Here is a 17625-nt window from a genome sequence, read left to right on the forward strand (position 1 = left end):
GTCCAGTATTAATTTCTAAATCATTTGAATAAATAACTTACAAAATGTACTTGATTTTTTTTTTACCTGAAGTTTTATGTATTTACTAACCCCTCTATTATGACCGGGCGTCCATATTTAAAAAAAAAACTTTTTATCTTTTTTTCTATCATGCGTTAATGCATCATTTTTTTGACATTAGCAAGAGAAATAATAATTCTTTCCAGTTTGTCTCAAATTACTGGATTCCATTAATAAAATCCTAAAAATAGCCAAAAAGTATTGCAATTCATATTTTGCGGCGCTATCGTAACAATCGGTTTAGATTTAAATTTTTTTTTATGAATGTACAATTTTCTATCGAGTTCTATCAATTTTTCTATGATTTGAGTAAAATGCGGTTAGTGTTTTTGACAACATTTTTCATGTTTGATATTAAAATTTTATTATTTAGAAATAGTAATCTTTATTTTAAATGCATACACCGTAAAGATAATATTATGTAGTTTCTAAAACTAAATTAATAAATATGAAAAATTAAAAAATACATTGTATATAGCCCATTTGAAATACACAGAAAAAATTGCTAACTGAACAAATGCGATGAAAGTACTGAAGGGTTAAATAAACGTTACCCATATCTTAGGGCTGGTATTTCGATTGCTTTTTAAGCTCAGCTAGAGAGATATTTACTCCAGGAAACCAATCCAAGAGCAACTTGACAAACGTAAATATTTCAAGGCCCTTAGCGTTACAATGAAAATGTTTCCAAGTATTCTCGAAGGCTGAATGAAGCTGCACTCCATTTGAATCCACAGAAGTATGCAAGGTCACTTGAGTTGTTCATTAGCCAGTGGAACACCCGTGGTCTCTGGAGAACATGCGAGCATTCTAATATGATCCTACAGTCAGTACTCGGCCTAGTAGGGCGAGTGATTCTGGCGAGACAGTGGATAGAATCAAGGCCCAATGACTCGGTCGAGTAAGTACCGCCTCCATCTGCATACTCAACTCCGTGCTTTATTCACTCTTTATTGAAAGAAAAAAAAAAGGTGTGTGATGTTTGTTGTAAACTCTTAATTATTCTCTTCTTACATCGCAAAACCATATTAGCACTTTTAAACTGAGCCTGCTCTCGGCACCGGAGTTCCTAGTGAGACAGGCGCAACATATCACCCATGTAATAGAATTAATAAAGATGAAAAAAACTAATCTCAATGAACTGACTCACCCAAAATCTCTTCAACATGTGATCACCTCTACTCTCCGATAAGTTGCTCGGTCGAGTAACAAAGCAAGTGATTCTACCGAGCACTCAGCAGGTGTAATTCGGCCTTAAGGAGAGAAGCTTTAAATATGTATTTTCATTCAATAACAAATAATTATGCAAATCCTTTGGTTCAATTAACAAGTTTACATGTGAATAAATGGTCCTTTTTAACAACCATTTACTACGTTTTTAACACCGCTAACACGTCGTCTGTCGATGCCATCGTTCTGGACTGAGCGGATTTCAGGTTCTAATTTTGCCTAAGCGTCTGGAGCAGGCATTAAGAACCATGTACTATTTATTACTCGGTATGATAAATACCCCTGTCCTCTATTGCACATAAAGAATAGGTAAGAAGCATCACTCCATCACTTCTGAAATAAACTCGCATAATACATAAGCCAAAGTGAAATGGATGCATACTGCAAGCTGCAATGAAAGGGTATAACTGAAATCCCACCTTATTATAAGAAATAAGGGTGGAATAAATGGGGATTCTTAAAGCAGTATTGAGATAGAATTCAGTTTCATTATTATTTTAGCAATCAAATTAAATAATCTATTTAAGGCGATGCACTACGTTGTGTAATATTTTAAATTGAGTCGCTATCAATAACAACCCTTATGTAGATGGTGATAAGGTTTAAATTCCCGCTTAACACCATCCGCCTGTTTTGATTTATGCAAGAAAAAAACGTGGCCAAAAAGTGAATTTTATTTTATTTTGTGGATGTTCAGGCATAAATATTTAATATTTTTTCGATCATTTTATAAATAACTTAATTTGTCACATTATACAATAAAATCATAACCGAAAATGGGTTCGTAAGTAGGAGATTTTGAACTTTAAAGCAGTTTTCATAGGCCTTTACATTATTTTTTTCTGGGCTTATAAAAAGACTTATCAAAAAAATACTCGATTATTTCAAATTATTTTTTTCTGGGCTTATAAAAAGACTTATCTAAAAAATACTCGATTATTTCAAAGGCCAAGATGTATTCTACTCACAGTATTTAATTAAAGCATCTGAACCATTTCTAGGCGACCAAATTTTCAAACCAAAAACACATGATTTTGCATTACTACGTATGGCATCGCCTTAAACATGAGCATTGTAAAAGCAGATAAAAATAATTTTCCTCTCGTCCTTATTAAGTTCCCGATTTCCCGCCCATTATTTGAAAGGTAGCATATTTTTTTCAAATGGCAATATTTCATTTTCTGTCAAAATTTTGTTTGATATGTCAGATTTTTGTTTGTAGAATTTGTAGTTTCCCACCTTAGGAATAATAAAATATTCGTAGTTATTATATTTTCAATATGGAAGTAGAGATTAATACTTTAGAGATGAATTCCCTCTACTCCGCGAGGAAATTGTGTCGTGCGTGTTTGAATGATCATGAAGATATGCAAGACATTTTTCAGACATGCATTTCGGATGTATTCTCGTATTGCACATCTTTAGAAGTCTCTGTAAATGATGGATTACCTCCCGCTCTGTGCAGAAATTGCGTCACTCTTCTGAATACGCTTTACTACTTCAAACAACAATGCATCCGGTCTGATGAAACATTGCGACAAATTATGATCCCTCAGGTGATAACCCCAAAGGATCCATCAGTCTTTTGTTTACATTGTTATTTTTCACAACATGTTGACAGGCGCTTTTACTGTAGATTTTCTCATTCCTAGGTATCTGGTAACATCAAAGAAGAAGAAGGTATGCTTGATTTAAATTATGACATGAAATACGAGTTGAATCCTCAGGCTGTTGCACAGCCCATTTTCCAACTGGAAGATGAATGCAGCACTCTGGGTGATAACTTTATTTACAACGACAATGACAATAGTTTACTCAATGACCACAAAGAGACTGAATGTGAACTAGCCAACTTAAATCCAGACATTCCTCAACTCATTGAGATCACTGAGAAACAAACTCAAAACACGCAAGAAGCACCAATGGAAAATAAAGTGATATATAATATAACAGGTAGATTCATTTGATTTATAATATAATATATCTTCCCAGTGAAACTGTGATACAAAGTCCTATCGTTAGTTTTATCTTATAATATGTTTTTAGATTGTTTTAATATATTTGGTAATTATTTACCTAACCGCCGCAATTTCAGAAATTACACTTCGACAGTTACTACAAGAAATAACTATTTACATGCACAAAATTGGTCATTAGGTTAATTAAGACTTTATGGGTATTTAAATTGAAACAAACCTTTCACATACGGATAATCCATACTAAAATAAATCCAAAATGGCGGCAAAGGGATCGTTTTATAAGGAAAATTTCTAACTTTTAATAAAAATGTAATTTTAATGCATCTTTATCATCTCTCCCGATGTAAATAGTTGTTTCTTGTAGTAATTGAGTTGAAACGAAGTGAAATTACCATAATCTGTGTCTATTAAAAGTGCAGCGGTTAGGTAAATATTTACCATGTTTAATTTACCTATAAATTGCCACCTCATTCAGCATATACCCAATACTCAGTCATGTGCATATACATCACAGCTCAGTTAATAAAGGTTTACGAAATATCAAAAACTTCCGCTTCTTTGATGCATTAAATAAAATATATTTTCATTTCAGACACAGAATTAAATGTATCTGAAGACTTGTCGGCATTCAGTTGCAAGATATGTTGTGAAGTATTCTATAAAGATTCATCCTTAAGAAACCATGTAAGAGAAACACATTCTGATAGCAGCAAAAGGTACATTTTAATTCTGGATACAATCTCTTCTCACTGATAATAACAATCAACATTGCTCACAGAATTTTTGTTTTTTCCGTTTTTATAAAATATGATATATAAGGCAATAAAACAAAAATGCCTTGCGATGAGGTACTTATTTGACCATAGTCATATTTAAAATTGTCTCTGTGTTGCCATGTAGCATCCGTGTTTTGTGTCCTTTAAAAACTGTTTTTATTTGAACTGCTCTTTTTGTTTACAGAAGTAAGTATAAAGTGAACCCAAAAGATGATTTATTAACTAAGTGTAAAAGCAAAACAGAAACCAAAGCATCATTATTCAAGTGTCCCAAATGTGACAAACAATTTAAAATGGCTCATAGATTGGATGCTCATATAAGACAGCATTATGGACTGAAGGTATGGATGTTTATACTAATATAATAAGCATAATTTTATTCAAGAAAGCATGTCATCAGTAGAATAAAAAGTACAGACTTTTTAGTTTTAATTTTTAATCTTTTTCCATAATTTCAGCCTTTTGACTGTAAGATATGCCATAAAGAGTTTTCAAATTGGAGAACATGGAAGATGCACATGAACAGACATAGTGGACAGAAAAGCTACATTTGTAACATCTGCAAGAAGGCGTTCGCATATCCAACTGCCTTAGAAATTCATAAAAAGATCCATTTGGGCATTAAGAAATTCATCTGCCTACTATGTAACGCATGTTTCGTCCAATCTGGGCAGCTAAAAGTAAGTACCAATATTATTAACTAACGCTAACTAATACATCATCACAATGTCTGATAAAACCTAATGCCGGTTTAATGTATATCTTTTGATCTGTGGTGGCTTTTTACATGCAAGAGGGCTGAGATTGAAGAAAAAAACATTACTATCATTACTATATTTCAAACCTTTTTGTCTTGTGTCTTGAAGTGGCTGTGTACTTTTGCCCTAGTCCCGCTAGCTCCGTCAGTGAGTTTCTACCCATATTGAGTAATTGCATGGTTCATTTGGGGTTTCAACCTTATGAGCAGTGGCGGTTCTTCCCTTAGGTCAATTGGTGTTTGACCCCCCAAAATTATAAGACAACAATAATAAATATAATAATCAATTATGTGCATCAAAACATTTAAAATGTAACGCGAAACAGCGGCGGCGGCGAGTGACTAGCAGTGACATCTGTTGTCTCTAATAGAAGCTTTCATTCACAAGTCCACACGATTCGCTGGGTCAATTTAAAGAATGTCCAATTTGGCATCTTCTGTCCCTACGCGCGCCATAGAATAAACGAGATGGCACTATACTTTTCGTCGAAGTAAAAATTAGCTTCCGAAGAAAGTTTAGGGACGCTTAGGTCATGACCGTGGGGGAGACAACACGGTGAATATTATATGTTTTACAGAGATGGTGACATAAACAAATGTCGTTTTTTCATTTTACACGCTTGTAGTGTGTGGAACAATGGTTGTTTTTCAATTGCATAGTTCGGGAAAGGATTAGAATAATTATTTATGTTGTTATCGATTTAGAATGAAACAAAACAAAAAACGTCAAAAATCATTGTCAAATAGAATCAAACACTGATTTTATTTATTTTAATGTTGTGGACAACTACATTAAAACTTAATATCTTAAAAATAATTTGCCGTAAGTACATGGATTGTGTATTTATTTCCAATTTATTATATTAACATAATATTTATTTAGAGTCCGCGACTCTAAAACTCTATAACAAATTGATATAGTTAATAATATATGGGCATTTTTCACAATATCAAATAAAGATTAGTCACACATTTTTTTCAAATGACCTACCACGACTGAATCCCTAGAGCCGCCTCTGCTTATGAGCCTTCTGGATTGTCTCATTTTGGGTGCTCTCTCCCATTCCTTACAAAAATGTTCACTTGATATGCCAGATATTTAAAACAAAACCTTAAATGTTTCAGAGTCACATGCGTACGCACAGTTCCGAGAAACCTTTTGAGTGCAGCCAATGCGGAAGATGTTTCAAATCAAACTCCATCCTCAAAAGCCATATGGACAGGCATAAAGGAGTGAGGAACTTTGTGTGTTCCATTTGTGGGAAGAGATTTCCCACAAATGGAGAGCTTACAACACACATTCAGTCCCATACCAACGATAAACCTTTTTGTTGCTCCGTTTGCAACAAAAGTTTCCGAACCCGAAGTTTGCTCACAGTTCATAATAGAAAACATACTGGAGACAGACCATACAAGTGCAGCATGTGTCCGAAACAGTTTATGGAGTCCCAAGTCCTGAAGAGACACATAGTTGTACACACCGACGTGAAGCCCCACATTTGTGATTTATGCCACAGGGGCTTCGGTCAGAAATGTTCTCTTAAAAAACATTTAAAGTCTCATGAACAAATTCTTCAAGGAGTCTGCTACGAAAATTTGTAATTCAAAATATAATATGTAAAAGATTATGTACATACTGGTTTTATTTTAACATAATTATTTTTTAAAGTTCATATTATACCAATGCACTAGCATAGTGTGAAAGAAGCTTTATGGACAGACCACAAACGTGCTTGTCGATAATCAAAGCTTATCTTTTGCAATATAAATAATGGTGCGCTGGTGTACGCACATCTTTATCAAAAGAAAAGGATTGGTGGATAATTCAATAAGTAACGGTGATAAGGAGAATAATATTATATTCAATGAGGAATAAAACTTAACATTTCATTATATGAAGTATATTAGAGTTTTGTATAAGTACGAGGTTTCTGGTTAAAAATTGAGATTAGTTGAGGGATTTGGTTATTTCTTCATTTAGGCTTATGAGTTTGTGCCACAGGGCAGGTGGAAGGCTGATCCCCTTCTTGCCAGGAAGCAGCTCTCCATTCTTCTCGTAAAACTCTCGAATGTCCACATATTGTTTTCCTTTAAATTCTCTTACTTTCACCATCTTAGTCCCTTGAAGAATCCATGTTGGCTCTTTATCAGCTGTTCTCGCTTCACTGGCGTTGCCCTTGGCTTTCTTAGAAGGAGGTGGATTCTTCTGTAAATTTTCAAATAAATAAAATAATTTACAGTTTCTCATGAAGTTTAATTTAACATTAACTAGAAATACTTTTGAGGTTAAGAATAATTTAGAAGCATTTTTATGGGCCAATAGTTTTATGAACCTAAATATACAAATTAGGACAGTGAGTCGTTTTAGGGAGACCTAAATAACAAGCAGTCATGTCATAAATACCAAAATTTGTTACCGAAGTGTCGAGATTAATGACCCTTTTTGTGGTATTTTAGATTCTTGTCCAAGGAATTTTATTTTGAAAGCAAATAAGCTATTGCTATTGCCTCGTAAAGTTATTGTGCTTACACATACGAGAAATCCGATAGATTGTTAATAATATTTTTTTTATAAATATTAAAAAGTAGCTTACATCAATCACTCCTTCATCGCTGTCACTTGAATCGCTAGCTACTTTCTTTGTTTTGGGCATTTTAAAATAACAATTAGAAAATCTTTTCCTATCAATACTATTTGCCGGCAGCTGCAAATTAAAAATCAAAAGAATCACAACCATAGAAACATAAATCACATAGATATACTATTCCACAGAAACAAACTTAACAGAAGGATTAGGGGTGTGGTAGCAATGTTTATGTAAAATCGATATTATTGTATGGGTCCTTTACTAATATTGTAAATGAAATGTTTTCAAATATACATATTATCCAGAATATTGAAAAAAAAAAATTGTGAAGTTCAATAACATGATTACAATCTACAAGTTCAATTATTAAAGTTAAATGTTTACCTAAACGTCGCACTTTTAGTGGCACAAATTATGGAAATTATACTTCGTTTCATAATTACTACAAGGAACAACTATTTGCATGCAAAGAAATGGCAAAAGATGCATCAATTCTATTTTTATTCAAAGTTCAAATTTTCTATAAAATGATCCTTTTGCCGCGCCAATTTCATAGTTCTGTTTAAAAAAAACGCTACTAATTTTAGAAAATCTTTGGTTAAATCGCGAAAAGCGCCCACTCACACTTATATTGTACACAGGTTCCTATTTTTATAATTTTGTGATAACCTACTGTTACCAACTCTGTACCGTTTATGTTATGTTTGGTTTATTTATGTTATGTTTATGATGATATTGTTAATAAGAAAAATGTTAATTGTATATGGCCAAGATCACCCCTGATGGTGAAAGCCAAAATAAAGAATAATAAAAAAATCCTTTTGCTGCCAATTTCGATTTTTTAGTATGAATTTTGTGAAAGTTTAGTTTCAATCTAAATAAGCATAAATGACTTAACTAACCCAAAATAAGCACCTATTTTTGCTTGTAATTTGTTGTTGTTTCTTGTAGTAATTGTTGAAACGAAATGTGATTTTCACAATCCGTGCCTAAAGTGCGGCGTTTAGGTGAATAATTACTTCAATAAATTACACTATTATTATCAAAAATGGTGTTGAGTCTCCAGTAGATAAAATTAATTTACTTGGTGATTACAAAAAGTTCGAAGGAGGTTGGAAAGAAATCAATATTTTTTTTTAAAAGTAAAGAGATGCTTGCTTGTGTAGCAGTACTGGATGGATCAAAAAATTATTTTATTTTGTTTTTGTAAGCTGACAAATGAAACAAAAAAGTCAAGAAACAGTATTTTTCGGCATTTTCGTGACGCAAAATTGTGCGTTAGCGATCAAGTAGTTAATAGTGTAAATATTATTGTGATGCATACACACATTATGAGACCCCCCACTGAGAGGAGTGGGTGGTTTCATTTAATCCCTATGCCCTAATTTCTTACTTAATATAGGCGTTGTCAGTCTGGGTGTTACTTGTATACCATCTGAGAAACTATTTCACTACCTCCAATGACGGTATCAATATATCTAGACTTGTTATTGTCTCAGAAAATTAAGATAAAATGTGGCAAGTAAGAAACACTCTATGATTCCAGTGAATTCTTAATTCAAATATAGCGTCGAATTCTACCTCAAGGCGTGAGTGGTTTATTGTGTCAAGTCATGGTCAAGTCAGTGCCGTGCCAGAATAGAGCAATGGCAGCGATTCTTGTTGATACTCGTTATTTCTGATTTATGTTGTTTAATCGCAAGCATATAAATAAACAGAGTGATTGTGATTAGACTATTAAACAGTTTAGTTGGCGACAGCACTGACTACAGTGTGCCTCGCATTTTCTTTATGACACATAAAATCTTTGGACAGAAACAACTTTTTTATTTAACATAATCTGAAAACAAAAGTAATTTGCTTGTATTTACAAATGAAATGTTATTCCTTGGCTGGTACCAGTGTTTGCCGAGTAATTAAAACACACTCATAACACCCGATGGAATTTTGGAACTTTCATAAGGCAATTTGCTTAGAGGTAGCACAGTTTAATACTAAAACTATGAAACACGAAAGCACTACAATTAGCATACTTTTTGATTTCTACATTGCGTCTATATACATTGTAACGTCATTAGCCTCTCATAAATTCTTACACGGACTATTGGGAAAAATTGTTGAATATTTGCAAAGGTTCCAAAACATGCCTCAATATCCATTGTTCCTTTTTATGCATCTATTTGAATTCTAATTTTGTTTTCTTGAATAATTTGGTAGGTACCTACTGCTGTAAATAAAATTTTCATAAAACAAAAATCGCAGAAATAGTATGTAAAGGAAACTCACAGATGTGTAATGCATATATTTTAGCAAAAGTAAATAAACAATAATAATAAATCAATAAAAATAATGCTGTAAACTTAAATTTTGTAAAATGTGTAAATCTTACTATGCACGCACCTCTATATCACACTATATAATAAAAAATCATACACTTTGACAAAAAATGACTGACATTCTGTTACAAACAGAACTTTGTAATCTAAATGCTTTTAACAAAATTACATAATTTTAAATTGTGTGACAATGTTCAGTTGCCTTTATTTTAGGAGGTAGATGGAGGTGATTAGATTACTGTCTCGCGTTGATGATGTTGATGAATTCTGGCTTCAAGCTGGCACCACCGACAAGGAACCCGTCGATATCTGGGCAGGCGGCGAGTTCCTTGGCATTGGCGGCGGTCACGGAGCCGCCATATTGGATGCGGACGGCGCTGGCTACGGCTTCTGACACGTTGGCGCTCAGCCACTTGCGAAGAGAGTTGTGCACGTCTTGGGCCTGGAAAGGTTAATTTTAATTAGTCATCAATATATTATCTTAGTAATGCTGATAACAGTTATTCACACCGATTGTCACCTTAATTGTCACAGAGAAGAGAAATTTAAAGACTACTATTGTATCGAACGTCCAAATAGAACAGCATCATCATCAATATAACATGCACTTCAAATATAACATGCACATCAAATATAACAAGCATAACAAAATGCCATCATATTTACTGCTCGAAAACTATGATAAATCTTCCATAAAAAAACTAATGTTTAAAAACCTGACCTGCCGCTTAGATAAGGGTAAAAACCCAAGGCTGAAAAACCAGCCCTACCTATAACGGGATTCCTTATCTTTCGAACCGTCCGACAGAGACGGCTCGTTTTGTCTCGCTCTAACGAAAGTGAGAAGAGATCTGCTTTCATCAAATTTGTAGAAATCAAACTTTGAAAGCATTTCCTGTTGAAAATTGGTGGAAATATTAGCTAACTAATTTTATACTAAAATACTTACATGTAAATTGAATAAACTGGCATAAAAATAAAATATGTTACACATAAGATATATATGTACTCAACGAAACTATGTTAAGAGATTTGACGACTTATCTTAAAGAATGTGATAATATAACTAAATAAAGAATATTGCGACAGCGTGGTTTTAGCAGGGCGACAGAGGGAGATGAGAACTGATATTATAAAATGTTCACTTGTTTCTGAGATAAACTGAGTTAACGTTAAGTTTAATAGCGAAAAACAAAGCTTGTTACGAGACATGAATTTTGATATTACAAACAGGAGTGGGTGACACGTTCCTAGAGCTTGTTATAAATAGGCCGCGAAAACCAGATCCCGGTCTCTTTCGCCTCAAGCTCTGGACCTGCCGCTGCTCTTTCTGCCCGAACTCGCCTCGCCATTTGAGATCCAACTCGCTGTCTCTGATTTCAATCCAGCCCCCTATTTGATGTCACCCCAGAACGCGGCCAGAGAGCAGCACCCCTTCCCCCGAGGCCGTCTATAGTTACTGATCAAGTATGCATACGGATGCGGTGCAAGAAGTTGTGCCCGCAATAAAAAACCAACCATCTTTATAAGGGCGGTCTTATTTTATGCAAATCACAAATTTCGAATATATCGTCTTTCTCAAGACGTACATAAAACACTACAAGAGTCAAAAATCCCTTTATTTTCACGGTGGTTTAAATAACTTTGTAATGATTCAAATGAAATACCTCAAGTGCTTTATTTGAATCATTACAAAGGACAAAGGTAAATGTGTACTTGTGCAGGCCACACAGGTCCCATACAACTATGTATATAATTCACATTATTTTTATATTTCAATTAAGTTGTAAAACAGTATTTTTGTACAAAAACAAACTGCTAATAGATAAGATTGCAAGTGAAAATAAATATATGTAATAATATTCAATATTCACTTTTATCTAATAATAAAACCACATAACACATGTAGTACACCTGTAGCATGTTGACAGAAGGGATTAAGCTAATATTTTTGCTGTGTTTCATGTTATCTGTAAAAATGTAAGAATAATTTTGTACATAATAATATAAAACCCAATATCGAACAGAAGAAAAATAGAAAACACTATACAAATGAAATTAACAGGTCGATGTGTACAACAAAAAAGGGAAATACTGTCATAACACAAAAAAAATCAATTTGCATACATTACATTGCGTACACTGCATAATCTGACCTAACAAAGAAGATTATTACTGATGGACCCCGTAATAGTGCTCGAAAAAATATTTTTATGACTTGATTATAAAACATCGACTTTTCTCTACTTTCTATAAATACATATGCATGAATTATATATGTAAGCCTTCCGGAAGAAATTTTCAAGCTGATAGTGAAAACCCTATCAATATAACAGACAGACGCGGATAGCGACTTTATTTTATACTATTTAGAGAAGATTACTATAGCAGGTACAAAAATTTTAAGCTTAATTGAAAGAATAAAGTGATTGCTCCTCCAAGTGATCTTGAAAGTAGAAATTGTAAGTAAAAACAGCCATTTACCCCTCATTAATGGTTGTTTTTCAGTTGTGTAAAATTTATTAAACATTTATTAGTAAGGGATAAATGTGTTAATTTTCTTTATGCTAATTAAAACGAACTATGGTTAGAAAGGGCTTTACCTGTTGTGGGGTGGCAGTTTTGCCTGTGCCAATAGCCCAAACAGGCTCATAGGCGATGACAACATTGGTCCAGTCGGCTCCGACTCCTCCAACGATAGCTTTAGTCTGACGGAAGACCACCTCCTCGGTCTTGCCGGCTTCGCGCTCCTCCAGGGTCTCGCCAATACAGGCGATAACCTTCAGGCCCGACTCCAGGGCGTGGGTGACCTTCTCAGCCACAAGCTGGTCACTCTCGCCGAAGATGGCCCTGCGCTCGGAGTGGCCGATGATGGCCCACTCGCAGCCAACATCCTTGATCATAGCGGGGGAGATCTCACCTGTTTCAAAATAATAAAAATAAATTTAATAATTACAATAGAGAATAACAAGTTTGCGAGGAGAGGGCCTGCTATGGATGGAGGCCGCTGAAGTAGCGCAGGACATGGACTCCTGGAGGCGCTGCGATGACAGAGGCCAGTGAAGTGATGTAAGAATATAATTTCATTAAGGCCAGGTATTGTTACAAGTATTCTGCTTAATTTATTATATTGTGACCTTCCTCTTGTTTCGAAGGTCAAGTATGCAAAATTTCATGAATCTCAGAATATTGAATTGAATTGAATTCTTGAAACTTGAATTCTTTTATTTTTCTTTCTTTATTAAATAATGAATCAATTTACAGAGTATAATCATTAATGTTAACAAAAATGATTCATAAAATTAGTTTTCACTGCTTTTGATTTTTTTAATGTTTCTCTTGAAATGAATTAATGATTAAATGAATGTTTAAAAAGGAGAAATGTTATTTTTTTCTGTCCTACGTCCTTGAGACTTTTATACGTTTTTTGTGAATACAATGCCAACAACAATTTATTACATTATTTTATTGGCAACTTTTCAAAAACTTAACCATTTTGTAAAATTGCAAAAAATGCTAAAAGATTCCCACTTTCCATAATAAATTAGGAACAATAAGTTTTTCTAGTATTTTATTTTGATGAAAACGTATTGCATTTAAAGAGTTAATAACAACAGTAAAAATCGTTTTCCGACCGGGCGCAAATATCAACATTTTGACTGTCTAAGACAGTTTATACAGGGTGTAACAACACATACTTGAAGGATTTTTTTAACAAAGCAATTCATGGACATATTTAGAGTAGTTGTTGATGATATATTTTTTTAAATTAAAAAAAAAATATATATATATATATATATAACTTAACGATAACAGGCTCAAAAGTCTAACCACCAAGTGATAAATCAATATTGTATTGTACGCAAATGACACCAAAAACATCACATGGGTTGTTTGCCAACGGAGGTTGTGGAAATAAAGGAATATTAAGATGAAAGGGTTACAAACCAGTGAACGCTCCCTTGGCGACTTTGTAGCAGTTTTGTGCAGCCACTCCGATGGTGGCGGGCAAGCCAGCACGGGCAAATTCCAAGTAAATTGCTGGGCAGCCGACAACAACCTAAAAAAGTTAATGAGGGTAAATAGATTTTTTTTATGTCTCTTTAGAGTGAGGTAGACCTTTACATTTCTACTTCAGAGTGTGTTCTACTGATGTTTATTAATTTGTTTAAAACGCATAGCAACAAATTGCTTTTTGTATTTAGGTTAAGTAGGTTGTGTTAGGTTTTAAGATAATTTTATAAATTTCTTTTTTTATTACAAATGTTCTGATTTGCCACCGTTTTGTAGGTAGAGTTCACGCTAAGGTGGCACTGATTTTTTTGACATACCAGTAGATAGTTCCTTTTAACTTTGTGCATTTATTAATTTAGGATTTCACTAAATAATGATTACAACCTTGCAAGAAAGCAAAGGTAGAAACAAATTAAGTCATGACAAAAATATATGTGCACAATTTTCCAAAGTTAATACCAACAAACTTATCCCGAACAAGAGTTTTATGACCACAGAAATAATAATCACTCACGCAATAATCAACACTACTGTCTCAACTACGGGTTGACTCTATAGGTAATATTTTTTTATCTGGAAACAGCTACAATACTATGCATTTAAGTTAAGCTCCATTTCGTACTATCTCTTTTACCGATTTACATTATTTAATGATTGAATGTTGGGCGAAGTCTGGTTAAAATGGCAGGTAGTGACTAAAATCTTGCTCGAAATGGCAGAAGGAATATTAAGACATACGACCGCTCCTCAATATATGGGGGGAAAAGCTGACAGAATTTAATTAATAGAGATCACTTTTATATTACTATGAATCGCCGGGTTGTTCTGTAATTGTCTACTCTCCACTGCGCCAATCAAGTAACAAAATCATCACTGCCATGGTTGCCTGGACGGAGTCCCCTCTGATGGCCCTTTGGAGACGGGAGATGTCGAAATATCCTCCATAAACGACTGCTTACATTCGTTTTTGTGTTTATATTTTATCTTTTTTCTCTTAAATTCCGCTTTTTTGTGCCTATCGGAATCACATATATTAGTATATTATTTCAAATATGGAATGTATTGCATTGTACTACCCCTGCATACATTCTGGAATAAATTCTATTATTATTATTATATGAAAAGTAACGAACCTCGGTGTTGGGATCCAGGGGTCCCTTCTTCAGGGTTTCGATGATGCCGGTGATTTGGGCCTTGTCTCCGTTCATCTTCCAGTTTCCTCCAACGCAGAATCTACGGGCCATCTTGTGTAATTTGATTTTACCTGAAAAATTTATTGCAGCATTATTTAAAGAAATTACAATATATTATTATAATCCTTACATAGATATTATTAATATATTTGTTAAATTTTTGCGAACTAATTTATTTAGTAAAACTACATTGCTGAATGAAATTTTTTTGATTTGGAAATATGAACAAAGATTAAATTTTTGGAATGCATTTATGAAAAATAAAAAATAAACTGCATTATTATGAGTGTATCAACTGTGGGCCGTATCAGAGGTTGAATTATTAAAGTTTCTATTATCAGAACCAGTAGTTTATTCGAGTCAATGGGAGGTATAACTAACTAACTAACTAACTAACCATCACGCCGTTTCCCCGCAGGGGTAGGCAGAGAGGACGGACCGCCAAACAACTCGGTCTTGGCACACACTCCTTGCCTCATTCACATTCATACATCGTCTCATACATACTCTTCTATTATTCTGACTCTTGACATGGCCCGACTCGAGTATCTGATTCACTTGATCGTGCCATGTCTTTCTCGGGCGTCCCCGACTTCTGCTACCATTCACATTTGCATCATATATCCTCCTTACACTCCTATCTTCGCTCATTCGCTCTACATGCCCAAACCATCTAAGCGTCCCTTTCTTAATCTTACTCATTACGCTTACATCAGCCTTGCACTCTTTGCGGATCTCCACATTCCTCACACGATCAAACATGGTTTTACCACACATACGCCTCAGGGATCTCATTTCAACAGCATTTAATCTACTTTCATCCTTTCTTTGCCAGTTCCATGCCTCACTTCCATACATCAAGGTAGGTACCAGCACTCAATTATGCAATAATGTAAATAAAATTATTAATTCTCTATCGGTTTGAAACTATTCATTTTGTCATCTTAACAAACACAATTCCGCTGAATTTGGTTCATTTTAAGAAATATTGAATTATTTTACCGGCTGCACAACGAACACGAATCTGCTATCTGCTACTCGAATTTTTGACTGTCAAACCAAGGTCAAAGCGGTCGAGTAAGTCAGACACGCAACGAGCGTCTACATGCATCTTAATCTTCTAATATAGTACATTGATTCTAATGAAATGATACAATAAGGTATAGTCTCAAGTAACAATCAAAATATTTTTACTCTTTCCAAACTACTAGACATGCATCCTTAAGGCTAGCATTACACTTGTAAGTTTTTTCGTAAATTTACGACTTCTAGCCAATGGGCGCATTGGATTTTCAAAATGCAAGATGCCCATTGGCTAGAAGTCGTAAATTTACGAAAAAACTTACAAGTGTAATGCTAGCCTAAGGGCAGGCAGTAAAAAAATCACGTCTACTTATGACACGCCCCCTCCTTTCTTTCCAATATCTTATGGTCCTCGCTTTTACTTCACTAAATTTCCAATTGAAACATAAAAGAAAAATTGTTATTAGTTAAAAATGTAAAGCTGTTTTGTTCGTACACTATTATTTCTTTTAAATTTTAGAATAATAGAAGAGTAAGGACGGGTTGTTTAGGAGAATTTGAACAATTCATCAAATTTCAACGTTCATTTTCAAGTGCTGTGAAAGATTTTTTCAAGTTCTGTTTTTATTTCAGTTTTGTCAAGCAACTAGCCTACAATGATATAATAACAAAACTTAAATAGGACTTTCACAGAACCCGAAAATGAAATTTGAAATTTGGTGAATTGTTCAAATTTTTCGAAACAACCCGTCCTAAGTATGAGATGTCAGACGATGTATAAATGTGAATGAGGCAAGGAGTGTGTGCCAAGACCGAGATGTTTGGCGGTCCGTCCTCTCTGCCTACCCCTGCGGAGAAACGCCTGATGGTTAGCTAGTTAGTTTAAATTTTAGCAAAAAGGAGCACGTTATAAAAAAATTCCGAAATATGCATAAGATTCTTTCAATATTGCTTTGGTGAGAACATAATGAGAGAATGTCATTCAGAATTGTCAGAATTGGCTGTGCCTGATCTAGTGATTAGATTTGCAGTGTTGAATGACTAGCATGTGACTTTTAAATAAACCACTCACATGTGACTAATCTGCAAAGCCTGATACTTCTTCACTCTCTTCTCCCTATTTTTACTTCTCCCTCCATTTCCTCCAGCCAGGCAACATTTCTCAAATGGTTTTTATGTTATGGTTACCAAATACTGTATAACTGTAGAACAATTTTATCTCCTGACTTCTAAGACTACCCATACATTCAGATGTCAGTATGCTATATCAGCGCCTTTTAGCGGTACGACTTGTGATGCTTGGTTTACTTTCATACATTTTGATGATTTTATGCACGATTATGCCATGCTATACTAATGCCTCTAGCGGCCAGAGTTGCCAAGCAATGAAAGTAAATACTGCTAATATTTTACTGGAGTTGGACATAATATTAATATTCCAGGGTATTTGGTTCTACTGACTCTGGCCAGTCAGATATTACATAAACAAATATCACCAAATATAAACGTTTTCAATCGAGTGCATGGCTCAACGTTCAAAAGTCACTGTTCACGTGCCGTCCGTATCATTATTATTTTTTTCATTAAAAATATTGTCTATGCTGAAATATTATATTTCTGCGCCATGTCTGTGCTCTATGGAAAATAAACAGAAATTTCCGCTGGAAGT

The 17625-nt window shown here is 34.2% G+C and overlaps 3 protein-coding genes across 3 annotated transcripts; 1 reads left to right on the forward strand and 2 right to left on the reverse strand.

Moving 5' to 3' along the window:
* Nucleotides 1-2484: 2484 nt before the first annotated feature.
* Nucleotides 2485-6420, forward strand: LOC149421196 (uncharacterized). Its single transcript, XM_089635400.1, has 6 exons — nucleotides 2485-2846; nucleotides 2943-3243; nucleotides 3862-3985; nucleotides 4230-4386; nucleotides 4504-4725; nucleotides 5928-6420. Exons 1-6 carry the CDS (start codon nucleotides 2571-2573, stop codon nucleotides 6402-6404), a joined length of 1557 nt encoding a protein of 518 aa, XP_089491526.1. The 5' UTR covers nucleotides 2485-2570; the 3' UTR covers nucleotides 6405-6420.
* Nucleotides 6421-6644: 224 nt separating this feature from the next.
* On the reverse strand, nucleotides 6645-7572 carry Ssb-c31a (single stranded-binding protein c31A). Its single transcript, XM_089635401.1, has 2 exons — nucleotides 7397-7572; nucleotides 6645-7008 (listed from the first exon to the last, which is right to left on the reverse strand). Exons 1-2 carry the CDS (start codon nucleotides 7538-7540, stop codon nucleotides 6751-6753), a joined length of 402 nt encoding a protein of 133 aa, XP_089491527.1. The 5' UTR covers nucleotides 7541-7572; the 3' UTR covers nucleotides 6645-6750.
* A 2105-nt stretch (nucleotides 7573-9677) lies between these two features.
* Tpi (triose phosphate isomerase) lies at nucleotides 9678-16070 on the reverse strand. The gene is made up of 5 exons (XM_089635894.1): nucleotides 15936-16070; nucleotides 14874-15004; nucleotides 13675-13786; nucleotides 12330-12646; nucleotides 9678-10168 (listed from the first exon to the last, which is right to left on the reverse strand). The coding sequence occupies exons 2-5, from the start codon at nucleotides 14982-14984 to the stop codon at nucleotides 9962-9964; spliced, it is 747 nt and encodes a 248-aa protein (XP_089492020.1). The 5' UTR covers nucleotides 14985-15004; nucleotides 15936-16070; the 3' UTR covers nucleotides 9678-9961.
* Nucleotides 16071-17625: the final 1555 nt, after the last annotated feature.

This window comes from Hesperophylax consimilis, chromosome 9, assembly GCF_061612785.1.
Source record: "Hesperophylax consimilis isolate HC1 chromosome 9, BYU_Hcon_1.0, whole genome shotgun sequence".
NCBI classification, from domain to species: domain Eukaryota; kingdom Metazoa; phylum Arthropoda; class Insecta; order Trichoptera; family Limnephilidae; genus Hesperophylax; species Hesperophylax consimilis.